At 44.5% G+C, this 17871-nt stretch overlaps 1 protein-coding gene across 1 annotated transcript in view; it reads left to right on the top strand.

Annotated features, from left to right (window-relative positions):
- Nucleotides 1-897: 897 nt before the first annotated feature.
- The window catches only part of LOC124038588 (fatty acid synthase-like), a 53206-nt gene continuing 36232 nt past the window's right edge, over nucleotides 898-17871 (top strand). The window contains 4 exon segments of the mRNA XM_046354633.1: nucleotides 898-1156; nucleotides 15911-16055; nucleotides 17212-17364; nucleotides 17586-17759. Coding sequence (XP_046210589.1) covers nucleotides 15929-16055; nucleotides 17212-17364; nucleotides 17586-17759 — 454 coding nt within the window. The 5' untranslated portion in view covers nucleotides 898-1156; nucleotides 15911-15928.

The following is a 17871-nucleotide window of genomic DNA, read 5'->3' as shown; positions in this document are numbered from 1 at the left end:
AGCAATTATAAACATTTTATAATGGATTATTCATGAACGCCATTATAAATAGTTAACAAACCTCTTGTTAAACAATACAAAAGCTTCTGGATACTTCGCTGCAATAAAAATAAATTATATCTCTATACACGAGAAACAATGGGAATACAATGTTTCAATGATTAAAAAGTTATATATATATATAACTCCCTAAATTCGACCAGGTGATCAAACACATGCGTTGATATATACTTTTTACAATGCCAACCACAGATGACTATACAATTCTTACTAATGATATTAAACATAGTATTGGCCTAATCTGCGCTAGTAGATTTCCAAATACATTACATATACTGTAAAAAAAATCCATTCGTTTATTCATTCATGATTAATAGTTTAGGGGAACAATATTTACCTGGTCTAGGCTAAATCCACCATTCTTTAATGGTATATCCATCTCCAATAAATTGCATTGCAAAAAAATCATACACATTCTGAATAAAAAGGGGGAAAAATCTAATTGATCAAGATAGTCAAATATGTGTTTCCCAAAGTCCATGGACTATTGCAACCGCATGTGTCCTCCTTTCTGCAAGATTTCGAAATGAGTTATTGTTCAATCAGAGTGAAATCTGAACACGGCTCAGGTAAGTGACGGTTCTACGCTTTGCATTTGAGTGATACACTTGAACTTGGCTTTGGGTTTGACCAATATAAAAGTGCGGGGGAAACTGAGATAGGTTACTGGTGTACTCGGATGATCCATCCAGTGCTACCCGAATGAACTACAGTAACCTTGCCATCCTGTTTCTTCCGTTTTTTTTTCTCCTCCCGAATCCGCAGCCGCGTTCAGCGAATCACCCCATCACTGGCTGAGACTGGGAGTCCTGCCTCTTTTCTCATTGGACTGAACAGCCCAGAGAAGCTGTCAGCCCATGTGGCGTGGCCGGGGAGAGCATGTCAGACATTTAAATGAAATAGAGAAAGGGATTCGTAGAAGCGAGAGAAATTAGAAGGGCTTGGCAGGGAACGGAAGCAGGGACACACACAGGCAAGCGCACTCTCACCGACGGAAGATAAGGGATTTTCGAGGAACATTTTGCTAACCGTTTCCTCACTAACATTTCGCAATCCCTTTGGTGTTTTCCACTGATATTAAAACACCTAACTACAGGTAAGTTGTTCTGATATTGCGAGAATATCAATGCTTTACCGATGTTAGCTTGCTCTAGCTTCTTCATCAAGTTAGCGGATGAGATGCCCATGATGACCGGCATAATATAAACATCAACGAACTAGAACTGGATTTCCTCGATTTCACTTAGCTGGCTATTATCAGCTACACACTTCCTCGTTACGATGTTTATACATTTTAGAGTTATAATAGCTAGCGGACTAATTCCCAGAAATAGCGACATTTTAGCGAGGGTAACTATCAAGTTAAAGCTAATATGACTCCAAGTGATGCGACAACCTCTGCTAAGGGCTAGGCTAGCAGTTGTCACTCTTGCTCAATAATAAAATATGTAGTCATCACTTCCTGGATGCCAAGTTAGCACGTTGTAATCAATTACTATTCATTGATGCCCTTGTTCTTCTGCTTGCTAGAGTTGTTTGCGTGTCTGGCCCTTGTCTAAATTAGGTAGCAGCATAAGATATACTAACAGGCTGCGTAGTTTACACTACAGATCTTGTCTGAGTAGTTGTGGAGGCCCAGTGATTATCTAGTCATACTGTACATAAAAGGGTAATTAATCATTCAAGAAAATGTATTTCGTTTTTTTCTCCAGCTGTGGTGCTGCCTGGGATGGTATTGAGTTGGATGCCTATTGCCTACCTTGTGAGAGCCTTTTTGCTGATGCTAGCCTTTCTGATCCAATATTTTTTTTTTTTGCATGTTTGACATCTTAATCTCGTGAGAGCTGAGCATGATAGTTTTCTCAACCTCTTACTGTAATCACACGATGAGTCATATTGTAAAACTCAGTGTGGCTATCCTTGTCTCTGAACACAATCACTTTCACTGTCAAGTTCCACCCCTGTCACCTGAAGTCCCCAAGGGTCTAGTATGAATCTGAGTTTTGTGCCTAAGCCATTGACAAGAGATGGCCTAATCTAACTGCAGACTAATACAGAGCAATACACAGACCAATATCATAAATGAATACCAATGTTTGGTGAGCCTACCTATCCCAGTACCCTAGCTCTCTATACACTCCCTGAGTGAAGGAGCTGGACTGGTGAGAGGCAAGAGAAGGCCCATTCTAAAGCCTAGGTGTGGAATTTACCATGTTGCAAGTGTGTGTCAAGCAACCTTTCCACATGTGACCTTGCTGGACAAATCACCAACAGAGCTCCTTCCTACCAGCCAATATGTTGGGTGTTTCTCAAGATGTTCATGTTCCATTACCTGGCATTTGCAGACTGATGACATGCAGTGCTCTTTAGCCCTCCCGTAGAGAGAGGTATTCTAGGCCCGGGATGAAATGTCCTGGCTTTGAGAGATGTAGTCTATAACTAGTGGAATTAGTCATGTTGCTCTGTATTACTCTCCAGGTGTTCTAATATATAACCTAAGTGACGAGTTTAAGTCGTGTACCTCTATTTTTATTTCACCTATTTAACTAGGGAAGTCAGTTAAGAACACATTCTTATTTACAATGATGGCCTACCAAAAGGCAAAAGGCCTCCTGCGGGGACGGGGTCTGGGATTTAAAAAAATGTAAATAACATATATAAATATAGGACAAAACATCCCGACAAGGGACAACATTACATAAAGAGAGACCTAAGACAACAACATAGCAAGGCAGCAACACAACATCACGACAAGGGACAACATTACATAAAGAGAGACCTAAGACAACAACATAGCAAGGCAGCAACACAACATCACGACAACAACATGGTAGCAACACAACATGTTAGCAGCACAAAACATGGAACAAACATTGGGCACAGACAACAGCACAAAGGGCAAGAAGGTAGAGACCACAATACATCATGCAAAGCAGCCTATTTGAGGCAGGTGAAACTATTACACAAGGTATATGGCCTAGATTGGAACGCATTGTATTTTTGATAGATTGTCATCCATACAGATTCATTGTCACCCGTACAAGAACACGGATATTATTTTCCTGTACAGATGTTGGTCTGTAGCATGTCACTCACTCATCAATTGAGTTATTAAATGAAACAACATGGCTGTGGAGGACGGAGTGCGACTGTGGCAGACAGAACGCGAGAGAGAGGGAAAAGAAGGGAGACCGAGACTGGGGGGAGAAAGAGACAGAAGCACCAAGGGACAGGGAGAGTGGGAAAAGAAGGGAGACCGAGACTGGGGGGAGAAAGAGACAGAAGCACCAAGGGGGACAGGAGACCGAGACTGGGGGAGAAAAGACAGAAGCACCAAGGGAAGGGACTGGGGGAGGGGGAGAAAGAGACGAGACTGGGGGGAGAAAGAGGCAGAAGCCAAGGGACAGGGAGAGAGGGAAAAGAAGGGAGACCGAGACTGGGGGGAGAGAGCCAGAAGCACCAAGGGACAGGGAGAGAGGGAAAAGAAGGGAGACTGAGACTGGGGGGAGAAAGAGACAGAAGCACCAAGGGACAGGGAGAGAGGGAAAAGAAGGGAGACCGAGACTGGGGGAGAAAGAGCCAGAAGCACCAAGGGACAGGGAGAGAGGGGGGGAGAAAGAGACAGAAGCACCAAGGGACAGGGAGTGAGAGAGAAACACCCACAAGGGAAAGCTGTGTGTGGTGTTCTCTATGGCATGGTGCCACTGTAGTTGTCATTGTGTTGCCTCATCTAGGCCTATATCCAACACATGTAATCAATCAAGGCCCTGCCTCAGTGATGTGATCCAGGTCAGGTAGATGATAATCCACCTTAATCCCTGTAAGATATTTACAAACCTGCTCCTACCCATCCCTCTGGTGGGAATGGTGATCAGGAGGAGGTGTTTATACTCTATTGTGACTGCTGTTTAGAGTGTAGCCTATTATTAGTGAGAAGGTTGGTTCTCTGAACTAAATGAGAAAGACATGTTCAACAGGCCTCTCTTCTTCAAGCTCAAGGCCTCTTCTTCAAGCAACCGTTCACCTACAGCTTCTTGTTTAGCCTTCTCTCGTCCAATGGATCTTGATTTACCTATTTGTCTGTATCGACAGGTAATCGGCTAATACAGCAGTGGTCTTTACTGAGCTGTTCGCATGGAGCTAAGGGACACACACACACACACACACACACACACACACACACACACACACACACACACACACACACACACACACACACACACACACACACACACACACACACACACACACACACACACACACACACACACACACACACACACACAGAGCCTATACATCAGGGATCATCAACTAGATTCACTTGCAGGCCAACTTCTTTCTTGAGGGAATGGTTGGGGGGGCTGGAACATAATTACAAATCATTTCGGCTTCTTACGGTCAATTTGCAGTTTACAAAAAGATAATGTTTGACTAAAACAATTATTTCAAACCTTGCTTACATTTAGTATACGATTTGTGTTTCTGTGTTAGTGTAACTGATGTGAAACGGCTAGCTAGTCAGCGGTGGTGTGCGCTAAATGGCGTTTCAATCAGTGACGTCACTCGCTCTGAGATCTTGAAGTAGTGGTTCCCCTTGCTCTGCAAGGGCTGCGGCTTTTGTGGAGCGATGGGTAACGATGCTTCGTGGGTGACTGTTGATGTGTGCAGTGGGTCCCTGGTTCATGCCTGGGTATGGGCGAGGGGACGGTCTAAAGTTATACTATTACATTATGCGTGGGAATAATTCCAAAATTAAAATCACCTGGAGCTGGCTTCCTGCTGTTTTTAGTCCTTTATGTCCAATAATAAAATAAACTTTTTTGGGGAACCCTGCTGTACATGGTAACAAAGGATTGGGAAAAACCATTCCATCTTTCACTCATCCTCTTCTAATTATCCCCTATTTTTCTCTTGCATGCTCGCCTCTCTGTCTCGTTCTCTCTGAGGTGTGCGAGTAAGGGGACCCAGTGCCTTGGCAAGAGTTGAATAGGTTCCCATGCAATGCAGTTCTCAGACCTGTGTGTTGGAATGTGTGTCCATATTGGCTGCTAACTATTTTCTAAAGAGACAAGCTTAGGCCTAGTTATTTTCATTTTAATCCTCCTAAACAAGTTATTTTTCAAATTTAATTTCACCTTTTTATTTTTTTACAGATAAATCAGTTAAGAACAAATTCTTATTTACATTGACGACCTGTCCAACAAATCATTAAACAACCATATCGATAAACAACAATTACACGATACACAGAGTCTACACACAACTTTCTATGGCAGACTGACCAGATGATCCCTTATTGATTTCACTTAAATCCACTTAGATGAGAGGTTGTTAACCCTTTTTTACCTTTATTTTACCAGGCAAGTCAGTTTAAGAAGAAATTCTTGTTTTCAATGACTGCCTTGGAACAGTGGGTTAACTGCCTTGTTCAGGGGCAGAACAACAGATTTTTACCTTGTCTGCTCGGGGATTTGATCTTGCAACCTTTCGGTTACTAGTCCAACGCTCTAACCACTAGGCTACCTGCTGCCCCAAATGATCTGTTTTTAAGCCTTGAGACAATTGAGACATGGATTCTGTATGTGTGTCATTCAGAGGGTGACTGGGCAAGACAAAATATTAAAGTGCCTTTGAACGGGGTATGGTAGTAGGTACCAGGAGCACCGTTATTTGCCAAGAACTGCAAGGCTGCTTGGTTTTTCTCATGCTCAACAGTTTCCTGTGCCCTAGGCTTCTAGCAGAATGTAGGCCACACACATTTGAATGACAGCACCGCTTTGTACCGTCGGCCGTTTCCACGCCAGTTGGAGTGGAAAATACTTTTAGTCATGTAGTGTATGTGGACACCTGCCCGTCAAACATCTCATTTCAAAATCAGTTGTGTCCCCCCCCCCAAATCCACTAATTTGAAAGGGTGTCCACATACTTTTGTGTGTTACATATATATATATATATATATATATATGTGTATATATATATATGATCTCAAACTCAGGAAAAAAAAGAAACGTCCTCTCACTGTCAACTGCATTTATTTTCAGCAAACTTAACGTGTAAATATTTGTATGAACATAACAAGGTTCAACAACTGAGACAAACTGAACAGGTTCCACAGACATGTATGTCCTGCAGGAAATCACGCACAGAACAAGCAGTATGGCTGGTGGCATTGTCATGCTGGAGGGTCATGTCAGGATGAGCCTGCAGGAAGGGTACCACATGAGGGAGGAGGATGTCTTCCCTGTAACGCACTGCATTGAGATTGCCTGCAATGACAACAAGCTCAGTCCGATGATGCTGTGACACACCGCCCCAGACCATGACGGAACCCCCACCTCCAAATTGATCCTGCTCCAGAGCACAGGTCTCGGTGTAACGCTCATTCCTTCAACGATAAACGCGAATCCGACCATCACCCCTGGTGAGACAACCGCGACTCGTCAGTGAAGAGCACTTTTTGCCAGTCCTGTCTGGTCCAGCGACGGTGGGTTTGTGCCCATAGGTGGCTTTGTTGTCGGTGATGTCTGGTGAGGACCTGCCTCACAACAGGCCTACAAGCCCTCAGTCCTGCCTCTCTCAGCCTATTGTGGACAGGCTGAGCACTGATGGAGGGATTGTGCGTTCCTGGTGTTACCCAGGCAGTTGTTGTTGCCTTCCTGTACCTGTCCCGCAGGTGTGATGTTCGGATGTTCCGATCCTGTCCTTTAGTTGTTACACGTGGTCGGCCACTGCGAGGATGATCAGCTGTCCGTCCCGTCTCCCTGTAACACTGTCTTAGGCGTCTCACAGTACGGACATTGCAATTTATTGCCCTGGCCACATCTGCAGTCCTCATGCCTCCTTGCAGCATGCCTAAGGCATGTTCACGCAAATGAGCAGGGACCCTGGGCATCTTTCTTTTGGTGTTTTTCAGAGTCGTAGAGTAGAACGGGTAGAAAGGTCTCTTTAGTGTCCGAAGTTTTCATAACTTTGACCTTAATTGCCTGCTGTCTGTAAGTGTCTTTTAACGACTGTTCCACAGGTGCATGTTCCTTAATTGTTTATGGTTAATAGAACAATCATGGGAAACAGTGTTTTAACCCTTTAAAATGAAGATCTGTGAAGTTATTTGGATTTGACTAATTATCTTTGAAAGACAGGGTCCTGAGAAAGATGTTGAGACTGGAGAGAGGAACTCTGCCTAAAAAGGCAGCATCCCGGAGTTGCCTCTTCACTGTTGATGTTGAGACTGTTTTTTTTTGCGGGTACTATCTAGTACTAGCTGCCAGTTGAGGACTTGAGGCATCTGTTTCTCAAACTAGACACTCTAATGTACTTGTCCTCTTGCTCGGTTGTGCACCGGGGCCTCCCAAATCCTCTTTCTATTTTGGTTAGGGCCAGTTTGCTCTGTTCTATGAAGGGAGTAGTACACGTCATTGTACAAGATCTTCAGTTTCTTGGCAATTTCTCGCATGGAATAGCCTTAATTTCTCAAAACAAGAATAGACTTACGAGTTTCAGAAAAAAGTTCTTTGCTTCTGGCCATTTTGAGCCTGTTATTGAACCCCTCAAATGCTGATGCTCAACTAGTCTAAAGGCCAGTTTTATTGCTTCTTTAAGCAGAACAACAGTTTTCTGCTGTGCTAACATAATTGCAGACGGGTTTTCTAATGATCAGTTAGCCTTTTTAAAATTAAAAACTTAGATTAGCTAACACCGTGCCATTGGAACACAGGAGTGATGGTTGCTGTTAATGGGCCTTTGTTCACCTATGTAGATAAAAATCTGCCATTTCCAGCTACAATAGACATTTAGAACATTAACAATGTCTACACAGTATTTCTGATAAATGTAATGTTATTTTAATTGACAAAATATGTATATAAAAAACGGCAAGCAATGCAGTTGTAGAAGCATGGTGGCTAGGAAAAACTCTTTAGATAGCCTGGATCCTCTCTAGGATTTAGCCTATGAGGGGTGGCCAGTCCTCTTCTGGCTGTGCCGGGTGGAGATTATAACAGAACATGGCCAAGATGTTCAAATGTTAATAAATGACCAGCATGGTCAAATAATAATCACAGCGAACAGGTCAGGGTTCCATAGCTGCAGGCAGAACAGTTGAAACTGGAGCAGCAGCACGGCCAGGTGGACTGGAGACAAACGAGTCATCATGCCAGGTAGTCCTGAGGCATGGTCCTAGGGCTCAGGTTCTCCGAGAGAGAGAAAGACAGAATTGGAGAGAGTATACTTAAATTCACACAGGACACCTGATAAGACAGGAGAAACAGACTGACCCTAGCCCCCCGACACATAAACTACTGCAGCATAAGTACTGGAGGCTGAGACAGGAGGGGTCATTATCATTATTGTCATTATACTCCCTACTGTGCTTTCAAATATGCAGTATCTGTAGATTCTTAAATAAAGTCACATTTATTTAATATTACTAATATTAATGTCTCAAAAGTACCCTTTTTAGATTTAGCTTATTTTTAGACAATGTTTAATGATATACTCTCTAAACACGTCAAATTTCCAGAGTGGCTCTGTGGTACTTTTAATGATATGACCCATTTTTATATATAGAAATGTACAGTATAGTTCATTAACCAATCACAGTCCTCCTTTAGGATTGTACATTCAGCAAATCCCCAGCAGAGAAAGTTTGCTTTGAATCAATTTTCCATTCAATGTGTTGGCGCTCGTAAAATGTATCATAAGTTCAGAATTAGCAGAGTGCCCACTTGTAGAGTATGTCTTTAATAGGAACAAAATCAAAAACTCTAGTTTAGAGATATTAATATCCCATTATTTTAGAGTGGGGAAAGAAGTACGTGAGGATGGGGGGCACCCTCTGGAAGTAGGAGAATTTAGCATTTTTTTAACACCTGAAACAGCTTTTTTTTCTACAATCTAGAGCCATAAACATGCCTAATTCTATGTAAATACCTCTTGAACTGTTCAATTGTCATTTTAATGAGGGTATCATCATCACGCATTTCAATATACTGCAGCAACATGCCTAGGATATTACATCAAAATTACAAAAATCATAACACGCATCATAACACGCATCTCGACAGGTACATATCAATGGAGCAGCAGGGTAGCCTAGTGGTTAGAGCGTTGGACCAGTAACCGCAAGGTTGCAAGTTCAAATCCCCGAGCTGACAAGGTACAAATCTGCCCCTGAACAGGCAGTTAACCCACTGTTCCTAGGCCATCATTGAAAATAAGAATTTGTTCTTAACTGACTTTCCTAGTTAAATAAAAAAGTATCATAATTAATACATATATCGTGATGTTATCATAAGGTGCCAGATAACTCAAACCAAGTATATTTCTTTGTCTTAAGCACCTTTTGATCTGTCTGTGTCCTCCTGACTGGTGGTTATTTTTCTCAACAAACTAAATCTGCTTCTCTGCATCTCTGTGTAAAATCTTGAAAGGCTGTGAGTGTTATTCAGTATTATTCAGTATGTTTAGTCACTTCGTTCGGAAGTGTAGCAACCTTGCCAGCAGGCAGGCCAGCTAATCTAACTTGATTGACAGCCTGAAATAGTTTGGTAGTTAGGTTCCCATCTCCCAACCTCAACTATCTAGCTGGCCAGCCAAAGCCAACTTCATAAAATTGCAATAGTGGCTAGTATTACAGACACATTTATTTATCAAAAAGGAATCAATAGGTTACATAGATCAAATTAGTCCTGTCCATCACCAGCAGCTCAAATCAAACTCTGTGTGTCACTTTACACTCTCTCTCTCTCCACTGATGATACTGTCTGCACACACTAGAGTATCTAGTGTCCTGCCAAGCATACCTTTGGTCCATGGAGCACCTTGGAAGGAACCACTTACTGGGGGGGGGCTCTGCCTGGTCCAGTCATTGTGCCTCTTCTGCAAAATACCGCTGACAGATCATTTTATAAATGATTATGATCAAATGTGGGCTTACAAAATGAAGTTTAGTAAAAAAAGAAAAATGAAACGGGATAAATCTGAGGAGCTTGTGCCCCCTATGAGCGTGACACCTCTGTTAATATCTTTTAATGTTGAATACATTCATGTTAAATTGTATTTCAGAATCGAGGCTTACTCCATATTTTAGAGCACACTATAATGAGTATAATGATACCAAGATGTTGTCTGTGCCATGTACGGCTCATAGGGTCTTACAGGACACATGTATAGGTCTAAAATGACCACTTTCGTCATGGATTTTGTCAAAGGGTTTGTGATACAAATGTAGAAAGCATGTTAAACATCCTTCCTCCCAAATGAAGATTGTTCTGGCAATTCTCACATACAAACACACAATCTGCGATACCAAAAGTATTTTCGGTTCCCGCTGGCGTGGATTCTGCCGTGAAATGGGACGCTGTGGAAGGAAGGGGACTCTCTGTTCCATTCTCATTTAATTCTGGAGAGTTATCAGGGGAAGGTAGATGTGCGTCAGTGGACTGACACAGACACACTGGCTAGCGAACTCACTGGGCTCTTTGTATTCAGATGTTACACACACACATAGCAGCCAATCATCTGGTGTTATGATAAGATGCTGCATTCACAGCAGCCAATTTCTATTTATTTAACCTTTATTTAACTAGGCAAGTCAGTTAAGAACAAATGGTTATTTTACAATGACGGCCTACCAGATGGCCTTACCAGAAGGTCTCCTGCTGGGACGGGGGCTGGGATTTAAAATAACTAAATAAATCAAATAGAAATATTGGACCAAACACACAACAAGAGACAACACAACATAGAGAACTAAGAAGACAACGACACAGCATGGTAGCAACACATCACAACAAGAGACAACACTACATAGAGAACTAAGAAGACAACGACACAGCATGGCAGCAACACATCACAAGAGACAACACAACATAGAGAACTAAGAAGACAATGACACAGCATGGCAGCAACGCATGACGACACAGCATGGCAGCAACGCATGACGACACAGCATGGCAGCAACGCATGACGACACAGCATGGCAGCAACGCATGACGACACAGCATGGCAGCAACGCATGACGACACAGCATGGCAGCAACGCATGACGACACAGCATGGCAGCAACGCATGACGACACAGCATGGCAGCAACGCATGACGACACAGCATGGCAGCAACGCATGACGACACAGCATGGCAGCAACGCATGACGACACAGCATGGCAGCAACGCATGACGACACAGCATGGCAGCAACGCATGACGACACAGCATGGCAGCAACGCATGACGACACAGCATGACGACACAGCATGGCAGCAACGCATGACGACACAGCATGACGACACAGCATGGCAGCAACGCATGACAACAGCATGACGACACAGCATGGCGACACAGCATGGCAGCAACGCATGACGACACAGCATGGCAGCAACGCATGACGACACAGCATGGCAGCAACGCATGTCGACACAGCATGGCAGCAACGCATGTCGACACAGCATGGCAGCAACGCATGACGACACAGCATGGCAGCAACGCATGACGACACAGCATGGCAGCAACGCATGACGACACAGCATGGCAGCAACGCATGACGACACAGCATGACGACACAGCATGGCAGCAACGCATGACGACACAGCATGGCAGCAACGCATGACGACACAGCATGGCAGCAACGCATGACGCCACAGCATGGCAGCAACGCATGACGCCACAGCATGGCAGCAACGCATGACGCCACAGCATGGCAGCAACGCATGACGACACAGCATGGCAGCAACACTCGACAACAACATGGTAGCAGCACAAAACCTGATACAAACATTATTGGGCACAGACAACAGCACAAAGGGCAAGAAGGTAGAGACAACAATACATCACACAAAGCAGCCACAACTGTCAGTAAGAGTGTCCCTGATTGGTGTTTGAATGAAGAGATTGAGATAAAACTGCCCAGTTTGTGTGTTTGTTGCAGCTCGTTCCAGTCACTAGCTGCAGTGAACTGAAAAGAGGAGCGACCCAGGGATGTGTGTGCTTTGGGGACCTTTAACCTCTTGCTCCTACCTGGCACGCAGGCGTCCCATCTAGAGCTCTGGAAATGCAAATGCGCTACGCTAAATGCTAATAGTATTAGTTAAAACTAAAACGTTCATTAAAATACACATGCAGGGTATTGAATTAAAGCTACACTCGTTGTGAATCCAGGCAACAAGTCAGATTTTTAAAATGCTTTTCGGCGAAAGCATGAGAAGCTATTATCTGATAGCATGTAACACCCCAAAAGACCCGCAGGGGACGTAAACAAAATAATTAGCAGAGTCGTCGCTACACAAACCGCACAAATAAAATATAAAACATTCATTACCTTTGACCATCTTCTTTGTTGGCACTCCTAGATGTCCCATAACCACTATTGGGTCTTTTTTCAATTAAATCGGTCCATATATAGCCTAGATATTGATCTATGAAGACTGTGTGATAAACGGAAAAAAATAGCGTTTCATAACGTAACGTCATTTAAAAAAATTCAAAACGTCGATGATAAACTTTCACAAAACACTTCGAAATACTTTTGTAATGCAACTTTAGGTATTAGTACACGTTAATAAGCGATAAAATTCATCAGGAGGCGATGTAAATTCTATAGCTGTCCCGTCTCGAAAAGATGTCTGAAGAGAGCTCGACCAAAACATCCGGTCGGAGACCGGAGGGAATCGGTTCCCTTGATTCAGTTTGACCAAGAATCAAAGCTGAATCAAATGACAAGACTCTAGACATCTTGTGGAAGCTGTAGGCACTGAAACCTAGGTCTCATGTAATTCGGTTCACTTTGAACAATTCCTGGAAGTGGCGCATTGATATTTATTTCCATTTTCAGTGATCAGATTTTCTTGCACTTTTCGATGAAACGCACGTTCTGTTATAGTCACAGCCGTGATTTAACCAGTTTTATAAACGTCTGAGTGTTTTCTATCCACACATACTAATCATATGCATATACTATATTCCTGGCCTGAGTAGCAGGGCGCTGAAATGTTGCGCGATTTTTAACAGAATGTTCGAAAAAGTAGAGGGTCGACTGAAGAGGTTAACAGAATGTGACTGGTAGAACGGGTGTTGTATGTGGAGGATGAGGGCTGCAGTATGTATCTCAGATGGGGGGGGCCTAACAGGGTTTTATAAATAAGCATTAACCAGTGGGTCTTGCGATGGGGAATACAGAGATGACCAGTTTATAGAGGAGTATAGAGTGCAGTGATGTGTCCTATAAGGAGCACTGTTATAAGAATGCTGCATTCACAGCAGCCAATCATCTGGTGTTATTAATAAAGAGAAACCGAACGTGCTGTCCTTGCCTCCGTGTCTCTGTATGGTATATCATCGCCACTCTTGATTGGTTAACCAGGTTAACTCTCACTGTCCGACGGGCTAACTAGGTTAACTGCGTAAAGCAGTGTTTTTCAATTCTGGTGCTGGGGACCCACAGGGTGTGCACTGTGCAGGCTTTTGTTCTAGCCCAGTAACTCACCTGTAGCCTACATGAAGACCTTGATAAGTTGAATGAGCTGGGTGGGCTGGAACAAAAGCCTGCACTTTCTATACCGTAGCTCTCTAGGATTAAAGAGCACTGCTGTAAAACTCTTTCTAAAAGAGTTCAGGGGTACTGTAGGGGCTGAGTTCTACTAGCTGTATGAGGGACTCCGGTTGAGTTCAGGGGTACTGTAGGGGCTGAGTTCTACTAGCTGTATGGGGGACTCCGGTTGAGTTCAGGGGTACTGTAGGGGCTGAGTTCTACTAGCTGTATGGGGGCTCCGGTTGAGTTCAGGGGTACTGTAGGGGCTGAGTTCTACTAGCTGTATGGGGGACTCCGGTTGAGTTCAGGGGTACTGTAGGGGCTGAGTTCTACTAGCTGTATGGGGGACTCCGGTTGAGTTCAGGGGTACTGTAGGGGCTGAGTTCTACTAGCTGTATGGGGGGCTCCGGTTGAGTTCAGGGGTACTGTAGGGGCTGAGTTCTACTAGCTGTATGGGGGGCTCCGGTTGAGTTCAGGGGTACTGTAGGGGCTGAGTTCTACTAGCTGTATGGGGGACTCCGGTTGAGTTCAGGGGTACTGTAGGGGCTGAGTTCTACTAGCTGTATGGGGGACTCCGGTTGAGTTCAGGGGTACTGTAGGGGCTGAGTTCTACTAGCTGTATGGGGGGCTCTGGTTGGTGCCCCTGCCTTGTGTGAGAGGGCCAACAGTAGTCTACTGTGTGTTGGACTAGGGAACAGCTAGCTACAGCTAGGAGCAGAGCGCTTCTCAGTCAACTGGGATTCACTGGTTGGCCCCTCCCCTGCTGTCTCATTGGTTGGCTGGCCTGCATGGAATTGCCTGTCCCAGAAACCAGGAACAAAACTTGAGCTGGATGATGAGTTGACTACCGTTCACTTGCTCTCGACTGCTCACACAGAGTAGCCTACCATCTCTACTTCTCTTCTTAAACAGATGCAGATATTGACCCCTCCCTCTGTCTGTGTTTCCCAGCCCGGTGCTGTGGTGAACGAGCTGGTTTATAATGCTGGGCTGAACATGACCTTGTGTTATAGAGGCTTTCATGGCTGGTTCCCACAAGGTAATGCAGACCCTCCTTGCTGCCTGGTCAAGCAGTTACAGAGAATCTATTGTCAGTCTAATAAGATGCCTTGCAGGGGGTGAGGGAGTTTATAGCCGCCAGCTACTGTCTGTCCGTGTGGCTGCAAGCACTGAAATGTTTGTGTGGGAATGGGAACGCCCCAATAGGGTTGTTTTTTTTTTTTGTTGTCTAGACTTTTATGTCTCCTCTCTTAATTTCTTTAAATTCTCTCGGTCTCCTCTTCCCTACTCCTCGTTGACCATTTTCTCATGCTGTAGTTTTCTGATTATCTGTGGTGCTGCTGCCATCTTGCACCAGTTCTTGTGTACTATAATAATAATAATAATAATAATATATGCCATTTAGCAGACGCTTTTATCCAAAGCGACTTACAGTCATGTGTGCATACATTCTACGTATGGGTGGTCCCGGGGATCGAACCCACTACCCTGGCGTTACAAGCGCCATGCTCTACCAACTGAGCTACAGAAGGACCACGATTGTGTGTCAATGAAACGACAGTAATGTGGAGAAATCCAGGTTAAATGAAATGACCCTCTAACTAGGATGGTGATGATACTAGTATACCTGATCTTTCATGGCAAACAAAGGAAAGCAGACAACTCTTTGGTCCTTTTGTCAAATAGACTGTCGTGTGTTGTAGCTTAAATACATGTTCTTCATTCATCCGCTTCATGTTTCTGTGATTTACATGTTGTTATTTAACTAGGCAAGTCAGTAAAGAACAAATTCTTGTTTACGATGATGTCCAAACCCGGACGATGCTGGGCCAATTGTATGCCGCTCCTTGGGACTCGAATCGGACCAGGGTCTGTAGTGACGCCTCTACGACTGAGATGCCTTAGACTGTAGCGCCACTCGGGAGCCCCACAATACAGACTGAAAAGCACTTTCCCATCGGGCAAGTCAGGGGCATTTCTTTGTTTTTGGTTGCCTTAGTGTTAATTAGCTATTCACCTGCAGAAGTAGCATGTATTTGCCTGTGTTTCACATAGACAAGGAATCAGAAAGATCACTATTGGAATTCTTTTATATTTTGGTTGTCATCAGTAAAATACATTCTCAGAGCAGGCTCAACTTGTGTGTCTCCGCTTTAAACGGGAGGAACCCGAAAGATCAGTTTTAGGCTACTGGAGGTAGGCTCAACTTGTTCGACAGCTCCATTCACTTGCCCCAGGAAATAAGGCAACTCTTAATGTCAATCCCTGCTTCTGAGTATCGTGATACTGGTACCTTGTCAACCCTACTTCTAACGCTCTCTCTCTCCCACAGTAACCCTTCCTTCCCAGGATGGAGGAGATTGTTGTAGCAGGGATATCGGGCCGGCTTCCTGAGTCGGACAACCTGGAGGAATTCTGGGAGAACCTCTTCAATGGGGTTGACATGGTAACAGAAGATGACCGACGGTGGAAGCCAGGTGAGCCCCTGTGACCTTTCCATGACACGGACTATTTTGACCCACAAACATCAGACTTGTTGCTGTTGTTTATTTCAAAATCATTTGAACTCTGAAAGGACTCTGAAAACCTCAGACTGACACACAGGCTACCTTGCATCCCAGCGTTCTGCTCTGTAAACTGATGAGTAGGTTGTTGTATCCTGATGTGCGTGTACTGCCTAGTCATGGATGTTGCATCAACCACATGACAGGAAATACTTCCCTTCCCGAGAAGAACATTCTGGTCACAGACCTGGTTAGCTGTACTTTGCATCACCATCAATGTCGGCAGTTCAATGAGTAGAATGCTGAATGCTTCCTCCACAGGCTTTACTGGCCCATTCAGTCAGTGCCCAGCACCCACTACCCACATGAAGTAGCCCACATGAACACAAATGAACCCTGGCTAGTGCTGGTGGCCATTCGCTGTAAGATGAGCCTTTGATGTGTGAGACTGTGAGAGAGTTGCTCTGTAGTCGCTGAAGGAGTTTTGTGTCTGTCTGCTCTGCTGCCGTTGCGGTTCACCACCTGGCTGGGGTGCTGGGCTGTTGGCACTGCTTCTCCTTCGTGGCTTGGCTTGCTTAGATTCTCTCTCCTCTATCTCTCTCTCTCTCTCTCGATTTCTCCTCTGCCTAATTCACTCCCTCTTTATTTCCTCTCTTGTTCTGCCTTTCTCTCCATCTTTTTCTTCTTAGCCCCGTCTCACCTCAGTAGCCGTCTCTCTCTCTCTCTCGCTCCCTCGCTTGCTTGATCTCTGTCTCTCTCCTCTCTTTCCTCTCTGTGAATAGCACCTCTCATCAGTCAGTGCCTGGCAACCAGCTAAAGCTCGCATTCATGTGCAAAAAGGCCCTGGGCTGATGGCACCTCAGCCCTAAGACCACACACCACAGGAGAGGAGGGAAAGAAGGGAGGAGAGGACCTTGTATGCTACATAGAAACACAGAGGAATGAACAGTCCTGCTTTAGATGTGTGTGTGAAACTATGACATTCATTCATTCACTATTACATTCATGTCCCATGAATCTGTTCAGATGATCCAGTCAGTGACTACAGGTAGAACATGCTGACTGGGACACCCGGTGACACGGTTATTTATCCCTTAATGCTCCATGTGCCATTCCCATTCATTCCTAGGTCTGTACGGTCTTCCCAAGAGGAACGGCAAGCTGAAGGATATCAGCCGGTTCGATGCTGCGTTCTTCGGGGTCCATCCCAAACAGGCCCACACCATGGACCCTCAGCTTCGCCTCATGCTGGAGATTGCCTACGAAGCCATTGTAGACGGAGGTGAGGAGTGGAGAGGGATGAGTAGATGTGTATAGATACATTTTATTTGGAAAGCTTTGTAAAAGAGACACAGTAAAATGTATTGGTTTATTTGGATCCCTGTTAGTCAACAGCTGCTCTTCCTGTCATCCATAGATGACATTATCCACATGTCAAAAAGGGAATGTTTCAACGCTCATAGACTTGTGTGTGAGATTAGTTTGTTTAATGTGTGTGTACAGGTCTGAACCCGACAGAGCTGCGTGGCAGCAGGACAGGTGTTTACATTGGGGTGAGCGGCTCGGAGGCGGGCGAGGCCTTCAGCAGAGACCCCGAGGAGTTGCTAGGATACAGCATGACGGGCTGCCAGCGTGCCATGTTTGCCAACCGTCTATCCTACTTCTTTGACTTCAATGGTATGACCTCATCTAGCACGGCTGTGGCTTCTCTTAAGCTCTTATGGTATCAGCTGTCATCAAAAAGATAATATATCCTTAACTGAACATTCTCCTGTGTTTGTCTCATCTC

The sequence above is a fragment of the Oncorhynchus gorbuscha genome, linkage group LG06 (assembly GCF_021184085.1).
Source record: "Oncorhynchus gorbuscha isolate QuinsamMale2020 ecotype Even-year linkage group LG06, OgorEven_v1.0, whole genome shotgun sequence".
Lineage (NCBI taxonomy): Eukaryota > Metazoa > Chordata > Actinopteri > Salmoniformes > Salmonidae > Oncorhynchus > Oncorhynchus gorbuscha.
The sequence above is the reverse complement of the archived record's forward strand: the minus strand, read 5'-3'. Positions and strand labels throughout refer to the sequence as shown.